Consider the following 13,951-nt stretch of genomic DNA (forward strand, 5'->3'; position numbering starts at 1 on the left):
GCCTTGCAGGAGCAGCGAGGATGGAGATGTGACAAAGAAGCAGCAATTTGCCCTGAACACACGAAGTTCTGCACATCCCCAGGCAGCAGCCAGGGCGGTGAGAGGCAGAGAGGATGGAGGGGATGGATAGAAATAGCACTGATCTGCTCAGGTTCCCTGGTTCTGTCCTGTTTATGTGCATCTCTGACAGCAAGTGGTAAAGCATAAGGAATAAGGAGCATTGCTGCATCCTCCCCTCCACGGCACGGGGCGGCAGTGGGAGCAGCAAGGACAGGATGGGTCTGTGCCTGCCCGTGGCTGCTGGAAGTGAATGAACAGCTCTGGTGCAATAGGAAACACATCCCCAGGGGCTGAGCAGCAATACAGCTGCAGGAGAATGCTGTGGTTTGGAAATCTCCAGCGGGAGAAAACCCCTTTCTCTGTCCCTTTGTGAAGCAGTTTCCTCCTCCACCTGCCTCAGGGCAGCCTTTCCTCTGCAGGAGTTGAGTACATGGATAAGGAGAATGGAAGTCACACTGCAAAATGCTGTACATGGGAAAGTAAATGAGGTGAAGGAGGGCCCTGGAAGCACTTCCTTTCTGGCATAAGCAAATATGTGAGCAAGGATGGTGAGCGACCTCTGCGTGTGCAGCCACTTGAGGGTAAAAGAGCCCAAAAGAGGGATGGGAGGCTATCTGTCATGCACAATGGAAGTGATCCCATGGACAAACAGGGCTGGTTTCACATCACTCCAGTTTACATTTTGGAGTTTCCAGCATGGGGGGGTGTGCAGTGCAGGGCGCTCCTCCCCCTGCAGCCCCACTGCTGCAGGATGAAACCTTGCGCTTCACCTCCACCAGCACATCCACTCACATCTAAAAGCAAACAAAATCAGACACCTTCTGCTTCCTGACTGCTCTTACGAATAACCCAACATCACTTGTGGGTGGGTTTTTCTTTCCTAGAAAGAGAAGTTGCCAGGCATTAGAGCCACGGCCATAGGTTAAGTGGTGCATCTGATCGCAGGGGCTGTGCCGGCTCTGAGAGGGCACCACGGCAAGCTCTGAGTTTCACCAACTCGAAATGCAATTCCTCTGAATTCTGATAGAATTCAGTGCAAACTCAGCACAGTTTCAGGCTGGCTTTGTTTACAGTAAGCGCATCAGCCTTCCACAAACCTCCTGCTGACTGTCAGTAAATGCACACCGGAGATTTCTTCTATTCAGCAACCACATATCTTCCATAGAACACTTCATTTCACTGATACTGCAGAAAACATCACCTGGAAAGGAAACACAGATTTCCTTGGCTTGCAGTACCTGCAAGGACCTATTCTGCAAGTGTTTATCACCCATTGCCTCCTTTCAGCCAAAGCTGAGCCCAGAGTGGCAAATGCAGCTCTGTAACATCAGCTCTATGCGAGCAGCTCAGTCAGGCACTCAGTGCTCGTGAACACACAGCCCTCATGCAAAGAGTTGATAATTCAAAACAATACTTTTATTAAGTTATCATAGCTTATTGCCTGCTAAAGAGAACTCTTTAAAATTCTCCCTTTGGAAAGTGTTGTTTGATAGAAGTCGGAGATGTGAACACTGTTGATTCAAGCCAACTCCACATTGCCATCCAAATGCAAGACCCTGTGGATGCGTGTGCCTGTTCCTGTGCCCGACAGCACACTCAGTGCTTGATCAAACAGTCAGCAAGAAATGGCTCTGGGACAGTGCATTCCCGAGGTGTGCAGCCCCCCAGCAGCTCTGTTAGCACACAGTTCCTCTCTATGGGGATTTCTCCATCCAGTCCAGCAGGATGTCCAACTCGCCCAGGGATTTCATTGCTGCAGATGTGACATTCAGCTGAAAGGGATGTAAAGGAGCAGGTTGCAAAGACTGTGATACCACCAAGTGTAATGAGGCTGAATAGCTGCATTAATTACTAGGCTTAATCATCAGCTTACCCCTTCATAGTTCACAAGTATCTGCTTAAATCTCTCAGTGGGTTCCTGTCCACACAAGCACTTGTTTTCATCATGCTAGAAAAACAAAATTGAATTCATTAAGCTGAAGGGTTTCATTTTCACGGAATCAATCACAGAATCAATCATAGAATCAATCACAGAATCACCAAAGTTGCAATAGATCTCCAAGATGATCCAGTTCGACCATCCATCCATCACCAATGCTTCCCCACTAAACCACGTCCCTTAGTACAACACCTGCACGTTTCTTGAATACGAGCATTTTAAGGATGAGAGATTGCTTTTAACACAGACAGAGAACCCATCTGAGGTCCTGAAATCAGGCTCCATTGAGAGCAGTTCACCCAGGCAGACCCAGTGCTGGTTTTGGTCACTGCCATGGCAGTGAATGAGCACATACATCAACTTCTCAATGAAGGCACAAACCCTTCTCACCGTGCTTCTTCCTATTCTTGTTAAGAGCTTTCCTCTAAATAAAGATTTTGTAACTTATGAAACGCTTGGGTTTATTTGCATACCAAATGCCAAAGCTGAAACTAAACTTCAGCAACATGAGACTCACACAGTGCTCGAGTTTCCTTTTGATGCTGAGGAAGGAGTTGGCTATGCTGCTGATCTTTCGGTTGATGTAGGAATTCTCAGTCTGGCAGTGCTTGAAGACTTTGTCCACGTAGAAGTTGAAGACCTTGTGGACCATGCAGCATTTATCTGAAGGCTTAAGGGACAAATTCCTCTTTCCCCATGTGCTTCAAACCCTTGGGCACTGCCCTTCTTCCCACCGCTAGAAGAAAACATCTCTGCCACCCATCACTGGAGCTGACAGTGGTGTATAAACGTTCTCCAGCTCTGCTTGAGGTACGCTGATAACAGATATAGAGTGATTTTCCAGTCCCACCCTCAGCGTGCCTCACTGAGTGACCAAACCCATGAGCTGGCTTTGTAGCTGGGTGTTAGAGGCATGAAGCAGTGGCCCAAGTGCAGTGCCTTGGAGCAGGAGAGCTGCAAAAGCCTTACTTATATTTCTCAGCCCACCACCCTGCAGAGAAAGAAGGGCGAGGAACACCAGCAAGGCCCTTCCCTGCCCTTCCCATCCCTCCAGAGCAGTGCAACCTATGCTGTCCTCCACCACCCATTGCTCCTGTCTCTCTCCTGCCCTGTGTCTCCCAGTTTTTGGACACCCATTCGGGTGCTGTGCACATTTCTGGAGAAGCATCAAGCTCTCTCCATGCAGAAACCACTGCAGGACCCCCAGCTCCTTTCACGCCTTTACATCACCCCTCCTCCCTGCCCTGCCCTTTCTTCCCATGCACTTCACAGGAACTCAGACGCCATTGCATCACCCAGCAGCTCCCAGCCCTGAACACGGTTAGCAGGGAGGAATGAAGCATAGCAGGACATTGATGGCACCCACCTGGACCCTGTGAAGGGAGTGTGGATGGGACAGGATGCTCAGCGTCCTGATGGGGTCCCGGGCTTGCTGTGTGGAAGAGAGAGATGCAATGAGGGACTTGTTGGCACTGCAAGGCTATGGGAACACAAGCTGCTCCCCAGGAGCCCACAGCAGGACTTACAATGTTGGTTTTGATGGCGGTGAAGCCAGCCCTGATTTCACTCATGCTCACTGAAATCCTACAGGGGCCAAAGCGGAGGATCGTGTTCCCAGCTGCCGGCAGCAGGGTGAGGCAGCAGGTCATGGAGCAGAGGCAGAGCAGCACACAGGAGCCCAGCATGCCTGCAGCACCTGTTGAGAATCCTCACAATCTTCCCTCTACATAAAAATCAAAAGCACACACACACAAAAAAGTTCTTAGTAAGATTTCCAACGAATCGTTTCAGCATTCATTGCTCACCTCATAGACGTAAGTGACTAAATGAGACTGCAGGGGGAACATACATCTGACAGGGAGGTTTGTAGGGACATGCCAACAGCTAAACTATTTCTGGAACACACATTTTATACAGTACTGGTGGTACACATGCATGTAAGTATGTTTGAAAGCAACACTGATTGATAGCTCTTATCCATTTCTTCTTTGCCAGTTACAAGAGAGAAAAACTAAGAAGGAAGAGTTCCTAAAAGATTCCAAAAGAAAGAAATAGGGGGGAAAAAAAAACCAACAAAAAACAGCAAAAATTGCAGGTGAATAGACAAATCTCAACAAAAAGTAAGCACGGGTAAATTAAGCTGGAACAGCAGGGCTGAAAGCGTGACCAAAAGCAGCAAACCCCAAAGGCTGTTCCCAAGGGAGAACGCTTTCCCTATGGAGCAGCAGGGATACTTCAAACGTAGGTTGTGTTCACAGTGACGTTCATAAATAAAGCCCTTACAAAACCTCGTTACAGGAGATACAGACACATGATGGAAGGATAAAACCAGCACTTTACCTGCTCTGTTGGCAAGGGTCAATCCGTCCTGCCGACGTCTGTCCCGAAGAGCTCCAAAGGACGCGTTTTTATCCAGACGCTGGGAGGAAACAGCTCATGGATTAACTTTTGGGGTTTTTCTTGCTTTTCCCGGCACCTATTTCCCTTTGCAGTTCACTGAATTAATTAGCCAGCAATAGGGACTGACTCCTTCACCCACAGGTGTTTCCCTACCATCTGGGGGCGGGAGATGCTGGCACAGAACGTTGGGAGGATGGGAGTGAGGGGAAGCACCGCGCTGGGGTGGCAGCTCCAGCCATTTGGGTGTCCCTGGGTGGGAGGCATCTGGCCCTGCAGCAGGGGTTGGGAAGATGCTGAGCCCCCTCCAGCACTGTCCTGGCATGTGGGACTTTTATCCTTTGTTTTAGGGGGACCTGGCTCTCAGGCTTGCTTCTGGGATGTGTGGGTGCTCATATCCTCAAGTACGTCCCCAGTGTTTGGGGAACAGAGATGCTTGGGTACAATAAAACTTGAGGGTCACGAGATGGTTTCCAAGAGCACAGGTAATGGAGGTGATCATTACATACAGCCCAGGCTGGTTGGTAGTTCATTCCTGCTGGACACAGCCATGCTCAGCCCCTAAACTAATGAGCAGCTAAATAAACTCCTCAGGCTGCCTGTACCCAATGGGGATGCACTGGTGGACCTGGGGGCACCTCCATCCTATGGTGCAGAGCAGCAGCCTGGAGACATCACTGTTGCAATGCAGGGATGGGGTGTGAACATCTGTGGGCCATTGGGTTTTGCTGGGTGAGTAATTTATTGATAAAGAAACTCAATCCATCATCACATCAGGGCAGGCAAATAGGCTTTATGCCCAGGCCGATCGCTGTATTGTATACAGCTAAAATGGCCACAAATGCACTCACCATTCTTCCCTGGTCCCTATATAGGAAACCAGCCAAAGGCAGCTCCAACCCACCTCAGGCTGCATGTCATCTTGTCGAAGCTTTGGAGCAAGCCTCAGCAGCACATGCCCTCTTATCTGCACCTTCCTTTCCAAATCCCCAGCTGCTGCTCGTAAAATTGCAACAAAAGTTTTGCTCAGAGCAGAGGAAGAGGCACGCAAGAACCCAAACGTGCCTGCAGCTTCCCAGGCATCCACTGCACACCCAGCCCTGCAGGGAAACGAAGGAAGAGCAGTGAGTTCTTACTTCATTATGTAAATTGCAGATGAAAGAAAGGACTTCTCCTTTTTTCCTTTTGGTAACCAAACTTTTTCCTTTTTGGTAACTGGTGCCCAGGAGGCAGGTGAGCCAAGCACCAGTGAGTGAGAAACTCAATGCAAAATCCACCCTTTGGGGAAGCCAATGGGTGATGGGGTGATGCTCTGCTTTCTCCTCTCAGCACACACAGCAGAAGATCTGGACCACGTGCCAACTGCAGCAGCAGAATCTGCCCAATAAACCAGCAAGCTGTGGCTCATGTTCTCTGGGAAGGAAGAGGAAAAAAGAAATAGGGATTTTTGAAGCGCAGTGTGATGATGCAGCTGAGATCAGATGGTAGAGTGGGAACTGGGTGCCTGGGGCACCTCCAGCATCATTCAGGCTTTGATGTGTGGCTGCACCCTGGGGATGTGGCTCTGTTCTGTCCTTCCAGGCAGCACAGAAAGCAGCTGGACCCAAATAACTTGTCACAGCAGTACATGCTAGGCTGTGCCATCTCCACTGCCGCCATGATCAGGGGTTACAAGGTAAGAGGACGAGCCCTGTGCATCACTAATTTGCCTCCAAATCTGAAATCAAAAGAGGAAAGCAGCCTTTGAGCAGCACTTCGAGCAGCCCCTGCTGACCCAACACCACAGTCATTCAGAGATCCAGAAGCTTTTATTTCACCCTAAAAAGCAACCAAACAAAAAAAAAATAAGAAAAAAAAACCACCACCAAGATTCTCTGACCTGAATAGGAGCTGCTCTGTCAATGACTGACCACATACATGTGTTAAGTCTAGATTTCCAGTAAAGGATTTCAGAGTGATAATGTATGTTTCAATAGCACATCTCAATGTAGTTTCATGCTATAAGAGCTGATAATGCTTTGCAGACCATCCTTGGTTTGTCGTTTGGTTGCATTACTCATTTCACAGCAGTTTTAGGTACTCCATCATATCAGATCTGAAGCTGATAATGATTTATACACAGATCACCAGAATGAGATGACATGAATGACAGAAATGCCAGCACTCATTTTGATAAAAGAAAAATCCAGATGTAATAGCAGAGAGCTGCAACCATATCAGAGCTCAGGGAGCAATTTGTGCCATGCATCAGGAGAGCATTCACAAAAACCAACTCAGCCAGGCAGGGCAAATGTTGGAGAAAAGCACAGGTTAGAGTTTGCCATCTCCATTGGTGATCCTGCAGCTAACCTAGACCCCATCATATGTCAAGGGTCATCATCAAGTTACTGCCTGACCCTCAAATCCAGAGCCCATCTCAAGCCCCATTGGAGCTAACGGGGCTCCAAACCCCAGGGTTGCCTTGAGGACAATCCCCACCTCAGCACCGTGCTTCGTAAGCTGCTGCTCGCGTGGAAACGTTCTGCTGTGCTCTATCCAAGCCCTGAAAATCTGACTGCTCTGCTCTCTCTTAATGAGTGCAATCCATTTTCGACAGAAACCAGGGAGCTGCTATCAGAGCAGCACCGCCCGCTCAGCCACAGCTGCTGACAAAAGTAGAAAATTGTTTTTCTCGGTAAACTCGTCAAATGACTCAGAGTTCTGCGTGGAGTAATTGGCTGATAGGTGTGGTATAGAGTGTGCCCTCTTCTCAGTCACGTTTCTAACCAAAACCACTTTAATAATTCTGAAATTATGCTGCTCTCTGCCTCCCAGGCTCAGCTTCACCTGGAGCACCAGGGACAAGTGATGCCCAAAGGGAGACAGACCCACACTGATGCCCAGATTGCCATCAGCAGGGTGGCAGTGCTGGGGTTACATCAGGGTGAATGTGAAAGGTGCCCAAAAACTTAACTCATCCTCTACCCACAGCTGCTGCCCTGAAGTTTGTCATTGGAATGTCCTGTAGGTGTTCCACCTTGCCAGGCATGGTTCTTTCTTCAAGTTTATCTTCACCTGGAAGGCCAGGACACCGACACACAGCCCAGGGATGTCATTGCTTATCATACATGCAGACAGAGCAGCACGTGCCCCACCACCAACACCTCCACAGGGCTTTGGGGGAGCATCCCCACAGTGTGACACCACCCCACTGCAGAGCATCCTCTGGGGGACACCATCACCCTGCAGCTCTTTCAGCCATGCAGGGTAGCGATAGCACATCCCCACACGTTCTCATGTTCTGGGGGTCCTGCTGTCCTTGCTGGCTGCCCCCCAAATCCTGGCTGCACGTCACAGAAAGTGCCGCTGCCTCAGCCACCGCCTTCACCGTGCCGGTGTGATGTCACACAAATGATTCATTCTTGGCAGTGCTGCCACCAAGCCAGGATTTTACATAGAGAGGTTAAAAATAAATGCAAAAAAGAGAAAGAAAAAAAAAAAAGAAAAAAAAATTAGAGATTTTTAGTTTTTTTTCCTCTAAGATTCATCTTTGCGGAGGGGTTTTGTGCATCGGCACGGCTGTTCTGAAGAAAACCATTAATTTAGTCACCAGAGTAGGAGGGTGGGGGGGGTGGTGAGGGTTAAATACTTGCTAACCCAGCTTTGATAAAGCATGAACTCGTGTTCTGGTTGTCATCAGTTCCATCTTCCTCAAAGGGAAACTCACAAGGCACGTCTCAACATCATAATCCTGGCAGGTGCACCAAGCGTGCATGAGGCAGGGAACTCACTCCTGCCAACTCCAGGAGTCAGATGAGGAACCAAATTACTCTCAGAGAACTCCTGCCCCAATCCCACAGCAGCCTGCAGGGTTTCCTTCAGGCTTTGCAGTCCCTGCCTGAGCGCATGGTGAGCTTGTGATCGTCTCATCAAGATTTCACAGTGAGCTTTGATGGTTGGTTTCTTCCCTTTTCCCCATCGTGTTAAGAAAATCAGCATTGCAGCACAAATTGGGGTTAAAGAGCCTGAGAAAAACTGCCTTGCTGCTGAGCATGAATGAAAGCTCCCACTGATGCACGGTGCAAAGTTCAGCACCCATGCTGAGCTACGCACCCATTCTCAAACAAACACATCCCTGATATCAGAGACTCAAATCAGCCAACGAAATTAAACCCAGCCTTAATCAATGAGGCTTCTCAGTTTCCAACAGGTTTCAGGAGCTTTTTGATGTGGGTGTCTGACATATTAGCGACTGGGCTTGTCTAACAAATGGTGACAGTGATGCAAGGCAAGAGGAGGCAGCAACACAAAGCTGCAATGGCAGCAGGGCTCAGCTCCTCGTGAGGAAATGAAACTGTGCTATGGAGTGTTCCTTGGGGGCAGAGCTGTGCATGAAAAGCAATTGAAGCACACTGACCTCTACTTTCAAAACCCACAAGAGGCCCCCTACCCATTTTCCCTGTCGAATTTGGATGTAATAGGCTTGGTTCTAATTTCAAACCTTTTTCCTCTCTTGCAACCAGAGCTGCAATCAGGATTTGCATTTTTTTTTTACCATCTATTGCAGTGTTTCTTGTGTTCCTGCAGTGTGGAGGGGGTCCCATCGAGTTCACGTTGGAGAAGCAAGGCAGCACCCAGGTCTGTGGGTGCCCTGCAATGGATGGGGGTGGTGAACAAGGGGGATGAAATAAAACACAGCCACAACCGGGGAAAAGCTCTTCATTTTGACAATACAAATGACAGCCCTGGAATGTAGCATCACTTCTCACATGGAGGTCATGTCCTCCACAAGTAAGACCAGGCCATATGGAATCATAGACTCCTTAGAGTTGGAAGGAACCTTTAAAGATCATGGAGTCCAACTCCCCTGCAGGGACATCTGCAGCTAGATCAGGTTGCTGAGAGCCCAGACCAGCCTGGAAATACTGTGATATGCACCGGGTGCAGCCACTGTGGGAACTGGTACCCAGAGGGACTGCTTTTACCAAGTCACCCCCACTCCCTGCAGGCTTTGAGCAAACAAATCTCTGAATGGTGCAGCTTTAGAATTGAGCAGAGACGTCCAGGAGAGGAAGGAGCAGCTGCCAGCTGCAGTCTTTCAGATATCTTCACTCAGCCCCACATTTGAGCACTGTGCCTCATAGAACCACGTTTGCCTGTGAGTGCGAAACGTGCTGACAGCGCAGGCACTAAATGATGCCTAATAAAGGAGAAACTGACAGCTATCAGCTTGATTTTTCAATTATCTGGGGAACAAATGAATCATCCCGATGGTCAGGCAGAACTCCCATCCACTTACCTTTCACCAAAACCGAAACACGTTTCAGTGCATGAGCTGTGCATCACCCGATGCTCACATGCAAGTTTCAGTTTGGGGTTAATATTGCCCTGAGTGCAGCTCAGGGTGTAGATTTCACAGCCTCGAGGCTTTGTGCCCACAGGGAGGAGCACAGAAGGAGGGAGAGAGCGAAGGATTTCCCATCTCACATATTATTTCTTAATGGAAATGTGAAAAGAAAAAGAAAATGTGGCAAATCGACATGGGAAACGTTTCCAGGAAGGATTCCACCACTCAAAGGGCTCACTCACATTGCACTCCCCAGCAGGGCACAGGGATTGTCCCACCCCCAGCGTGTGCCTCTCCATACAAACCCTTGGAAAAGGCGACTCCATCCATTGAGGCACATTTCAGCCTCACACAAAGTCACCAACAAAAGCTCTTCCTCGACTTCACAGTTTTGGAAACATGTGGTCAGACAGAAGGAAAAGAAAACAAATGGCCACGCTTCTCTGTCCCAAGCAGGCAGCAGCCAGTGGGGGAAGTTCACTTCTGATTTGTTTTCTTCTTCTTTCCACCCCCCTCCCCCCCTCCCCTTCTTTTTTTAAGCTTTTATTTCAGCACTGGGGGGGTTTCCACCATTCAGATTCATCTCCAACTTCCCACTTACAGATGCCCAAAGGGACATGGAAAGCAGTGCTGCTGCAGCTCTCCTCTTGCTGATCTTTGCATGTTTGCACTCTAAGCACCCAGCAGGAAGTACTTTACATTTAATGAGAATGCTTGCATTCGTGTGGACATTATATTTTTTCAGAAATCTCTGCCTACATTTGACACAGGGGGTCAAATGCTGATTAGGTTGCACAGAAGCAAAGTGCAGCCTACGGTCACCATGTATCTCCCAGTTTGGGGGAACTAAAAAGTGGCTGCTAAATTCAGGCTGTCAGCTTAAAATAAGAAAATGCAAGAGAATGAAAAACTTGAGCAATTCTATTTTCCTGCATTGTTTTCTGAAGGAGCAGAAGTGCCAGCAGCAAATCTGGGGTGACTTTACTGGGAATCTGCATCGTGAAACTCATTCCTTGGCTTTGCCTTGGAAATATCAGCTGTAATTCAGCCTGACTCGGACACCACATTCTGTCCAATGATACCATGTCACCAAAACCCGTGCCCAGTTCACAGCAATGCTAGATGGGCAGTCCCCCCCACTCCGTCCCACTGCCATTGGGGGCAGGTGACAGTGGCACGGGGGGAATCCCAGGGGCTGTGGGGTGACGGGCACAACGCGTGCCCACAGTACATCACAACCAGCACGTGCTGCTCTGAACATTATGGGCTGGCAGAGAAAACCCAGGATTTCTCAATTGCTTTGCTGCATGCAATGAGCAAAAAAAAACCCCACGGCTTCATGCCCAGCATTTGGGAGCGCAGGGCTGGGAAGGTGGCACCGCCAAGGTGCTGTCAGCTGCAGCTCACCATGACATGCTGGTCTTACACCTGCTGGCAGAGATGATTTCCTTCACAGTGTCTGAGATGAGGAGAAAAACTATATTAGTAATACACTGATCTTTTAGACATTGCTGGGCAGTGCTGCACAGTCAGGGGTGTTTCAGTCTTCCAGCTTCTTGTACTCTCTATTCTCCTGCAGGAAATGAGCTGGAGTGCACAAGGAGACAAGGAGTGAGGGGTGTAGGGAGGGATGATGATCTAATTGGCCAAAGGTATGTGCCGTGTCATATGACATCTTGCTGAAAGCTATAAAACAGAGGAGAGCTGGCTAGGTGGCAGCTGCTGCTCAGGTACTGGTTGGGCATCGATCAGCAGGTGGTGAGCAACTGCATTCTGCATCACTTCCTTAGGTATACATTATTGTCATCATTACTGCTGCTGCTTTCTTCTTTTTCTACCTTAGAAAACAGTTAATTTCTACTTTATCTCTACTTCTTTCTTTCTTTTCTCCAATTCTCTCCCCCATCCCACTGGGTGATGGGCTGTTTGGTGCTGAGCTGCTGCTGGTTAAACAACACAGCACTGAACAGTGCTCAGCACCATTCCTAATGACTCTAGAAACTCCAGTTAGAAATTCTATTTAGACTCTACTTAGAAATTCAGTTCTATGACTTTTGAGAGCTCGCTCCTTCACCTCATTGGAAAAGATATCGCAAGTTCAAAATCTCCATTGCCCAATGTCTTTAGGATAGGATTCCAGTTTTGTTTAGTTCAGATGGAAGTTCAGGACCTACCAAGAAATTCTTATGTAAGACTGTGTCATAGTAGAAGTTGCATTAGAGGTCACAACAAAGTGTCTATTCATGATTAGTAATCGATTCTGGGACTCTTAGAGGTTACATGACGATACAATTAATGACGTGGGTTAAATTGCCATCGAGTAATTTGGGATTTACCTGTTGAGGTTGGGATGAGTCAAGCTGCAAATTCCAACAAGTGCTAGAAAGCTGCTTTCCAGAAGTGAAAAGTCCAATTTTGTACCTTGCCAGCAAAAGATCATGAAGGAAAAGCAATGTGTTTCATGTGTCAGGAACTGTTAGTCATCAGAGAGGGTGCTGCCAAGAGAGCCAATGGGTGTTTCGTAGTGGGTGAATGAAGGGCAGCAAAGCCTCCACTTCCCTGGCGTCACTGACAGCAAATAGAAATGGATGAGAAGTGGGGAATTTGGGGTAAGAAACATGCTGCTAAGCAGCCTGGAGATCTAGGCAATTCCTGCAGCTGTATCTATAATAGTGCATAAAATACACCATGTTCCCTTGTCCAAAGGCAATGATTGAGACCCAGGGGGGAAAAAAAATGGGAGAAGTTGCCCCTATGGAAGCTGCCAGCATCAAAGAGTGCAAAAGGCTTTTGAGTAACATTTCCTTCCTGAAATGATCTTCTTGGCAATCATGAAAGCTGTTTCCTAAAGGTTTAGAAATACACCCACGTCCTCGGACACTCTTTAGGAAAGGTGCTTTATTCATTCATGCAAATGCTTCGTAGTACTGCAGAGTCAATGCGTTTCCACAGCAGTAAGCAGTGGTGAGTCAGAGCGAAACTGCACCGTCAAAATCTCTGCCATGGCGAAGGAAACACAGGTAAACACAGCGAGCATCGTGCGTGCGCAGGGCAGTTTCCTTTGTGGAATGGACGCAACTGGCTTACACGCTGTGCAGCTGAAAAACAAAGCAGGTTCCAAAACAGGGAGGAGGGAACTGCATAAGGGAGCTGCTCAGTATGGTCTGGGTGTCGAACCGAGATGACTTCACGGAGAGCAACGATTGCTGAGAAGAAGGGAAGTTTGGAAACACGAGCTCAGCTCTCGGGCAGGAAGGAAAGTGTGGGACGACCCCGGGCCGGGACCCCTCAGTCAGCACCATGGCCAGAGCCCGAGCCTCGCCATGCCGACGCCGAGCCGCGAGCGCAGCGCTGAGCCGCCCTGCAAGCGTGGCACGGTCTGCAAGCAGGGTTCCCCCAACTGCACCGACCCAGGGGGCTTGAAATCACCGCTTTGGCCCCAGCTGCACATACGCAGAGAACGGGGTGAGATCCAGGTGCTGCCACTTCAGGTTTTGGTTTTTTGGTTTCCCCATGGAACTCAGAGGCCACCGGGTCCTGCTCGCACGGCTCTACCAACCTGAGGCAGCTTGGAGTGAATGCAAAATAAGATCTTGCAGCTTGGGGTGAAAGCACAGAGCTGTGAGACACCACAGTGACACGGGTTATGTTTAACACCACACATTTTGGTCTGAGTCAGCTGCTGCCCTTCTCCTTCCTCATGGCCTCCAAACCTCATTGCTGGTGGTCAAGGGAAGAAACCACGCCGAGGCACGCAAACAGGGGAAGAAAAGCGGGGCACAGTCTCCATGACGCGCTCTGATTCAAATAGAAGTTCTGTGCCCATGCGGTGATTCACTGGGAAAACTCTCCCTCCCAGCCCTTGGGAAAGGTGCAACACCAACAGAAGGAAAACAAACCAGGCAAAACCCCTCGCTGCTGTGTTTGGAGAAGTTACCTCACCTGATTACAAATACATAATTCATCTGCCCTTACTCATGCATGTTCTAACACAAAACTTTCCTCTCTTTCATTTTCTAAATGAAATCTAAATATATGGTATAAGGAATGCTTTGCATTTTTTCCAGCGTTAGTTGTAACACGCTCCTTCACAGAGGTCTGCAAATTCACACTGAAGGAGGCTCAGGGCAGTGAAAGAAATGAGAATCGGAGTGATTTGTCCCAGGCAATAAGCTGGAGGCAGCATAAAGAGAATGCCACTTCCAAATAGCAGAAAAGCCTTCAAAGAA

The 13,951-nt window shown here is 48.7% G+C and overlaps 1 protein-coding gene across 1 annotated transcript; it reads right to left on the reverse strand.

Annotated features, from left to right (window-relative positions):
• Nucleotides 1–1,694: 1,694 nt before the first annotated feature.
• Nucleotides 1,695–3,684, reverse strand: LOC122187055 (interleukin-20-like). The gene is made up of 5 exons (XM_042884255.1): nt 3,526–3,684; nt 3,366–3,431; nt 2,517–2,669; nt 1,934–2,008; nt 1,695–1,832 (listed from the first exon to the last, which is right to left on the reverse strand). Exons 1-5 carry the CDS (start codon nt 3,682–3,684, stop codon nt 1,755–1,757), a joined length of 531 nt encoding a protein of 176 aa, XP_042740189.1. The 3' UTR covers nt 1,695–1,754.
• Nucleotides 3,685–13,951: the final 10,267 nt, after the last annotated feature.

The sequence above is a fragment of the Lagopus leucura genome, unplaced genomic scaffold (genome assembly GCF_019238085.1).
Source record: "Lagopus leucura isolate 7727_CA_CO unplaced genomic scaffold, USGS_WTPT01 Super-Scaffold_100043, whole genome shotgun sequence".
Taxonomy (NCBI): Eukaryota; Metazoa; Chordata; class Aves; order Galliformes; family Phasianidae; genus Lagopus; species Lagopus leucura.

Bases quoted from the DNA above. Each gene is read 5' to 3' on its own strand.
- LOC122187055 (XM_042884255.1), bottom strand. From the start codon at position 3,684: ATGCTGGGCTCCTGTGTGCTGCTCTGCCTCTGCTCCATGACCTGCTGC. The intron at 2,670-3,365 runs GTGGGTGCCATC...TTGTCCCTTAAG, and splicing joins ACTCCCTTCACAGGGTCCAG to CCTTCAGATAAATGCTGCAT. The intron at 2,009-2,516 runs GTGAGTCTCATG...TTGTTTTTCTAG, and splicing joins AAAGGAAACTCGAGCACTGT to CATGATGAAAACAAGTGCTT.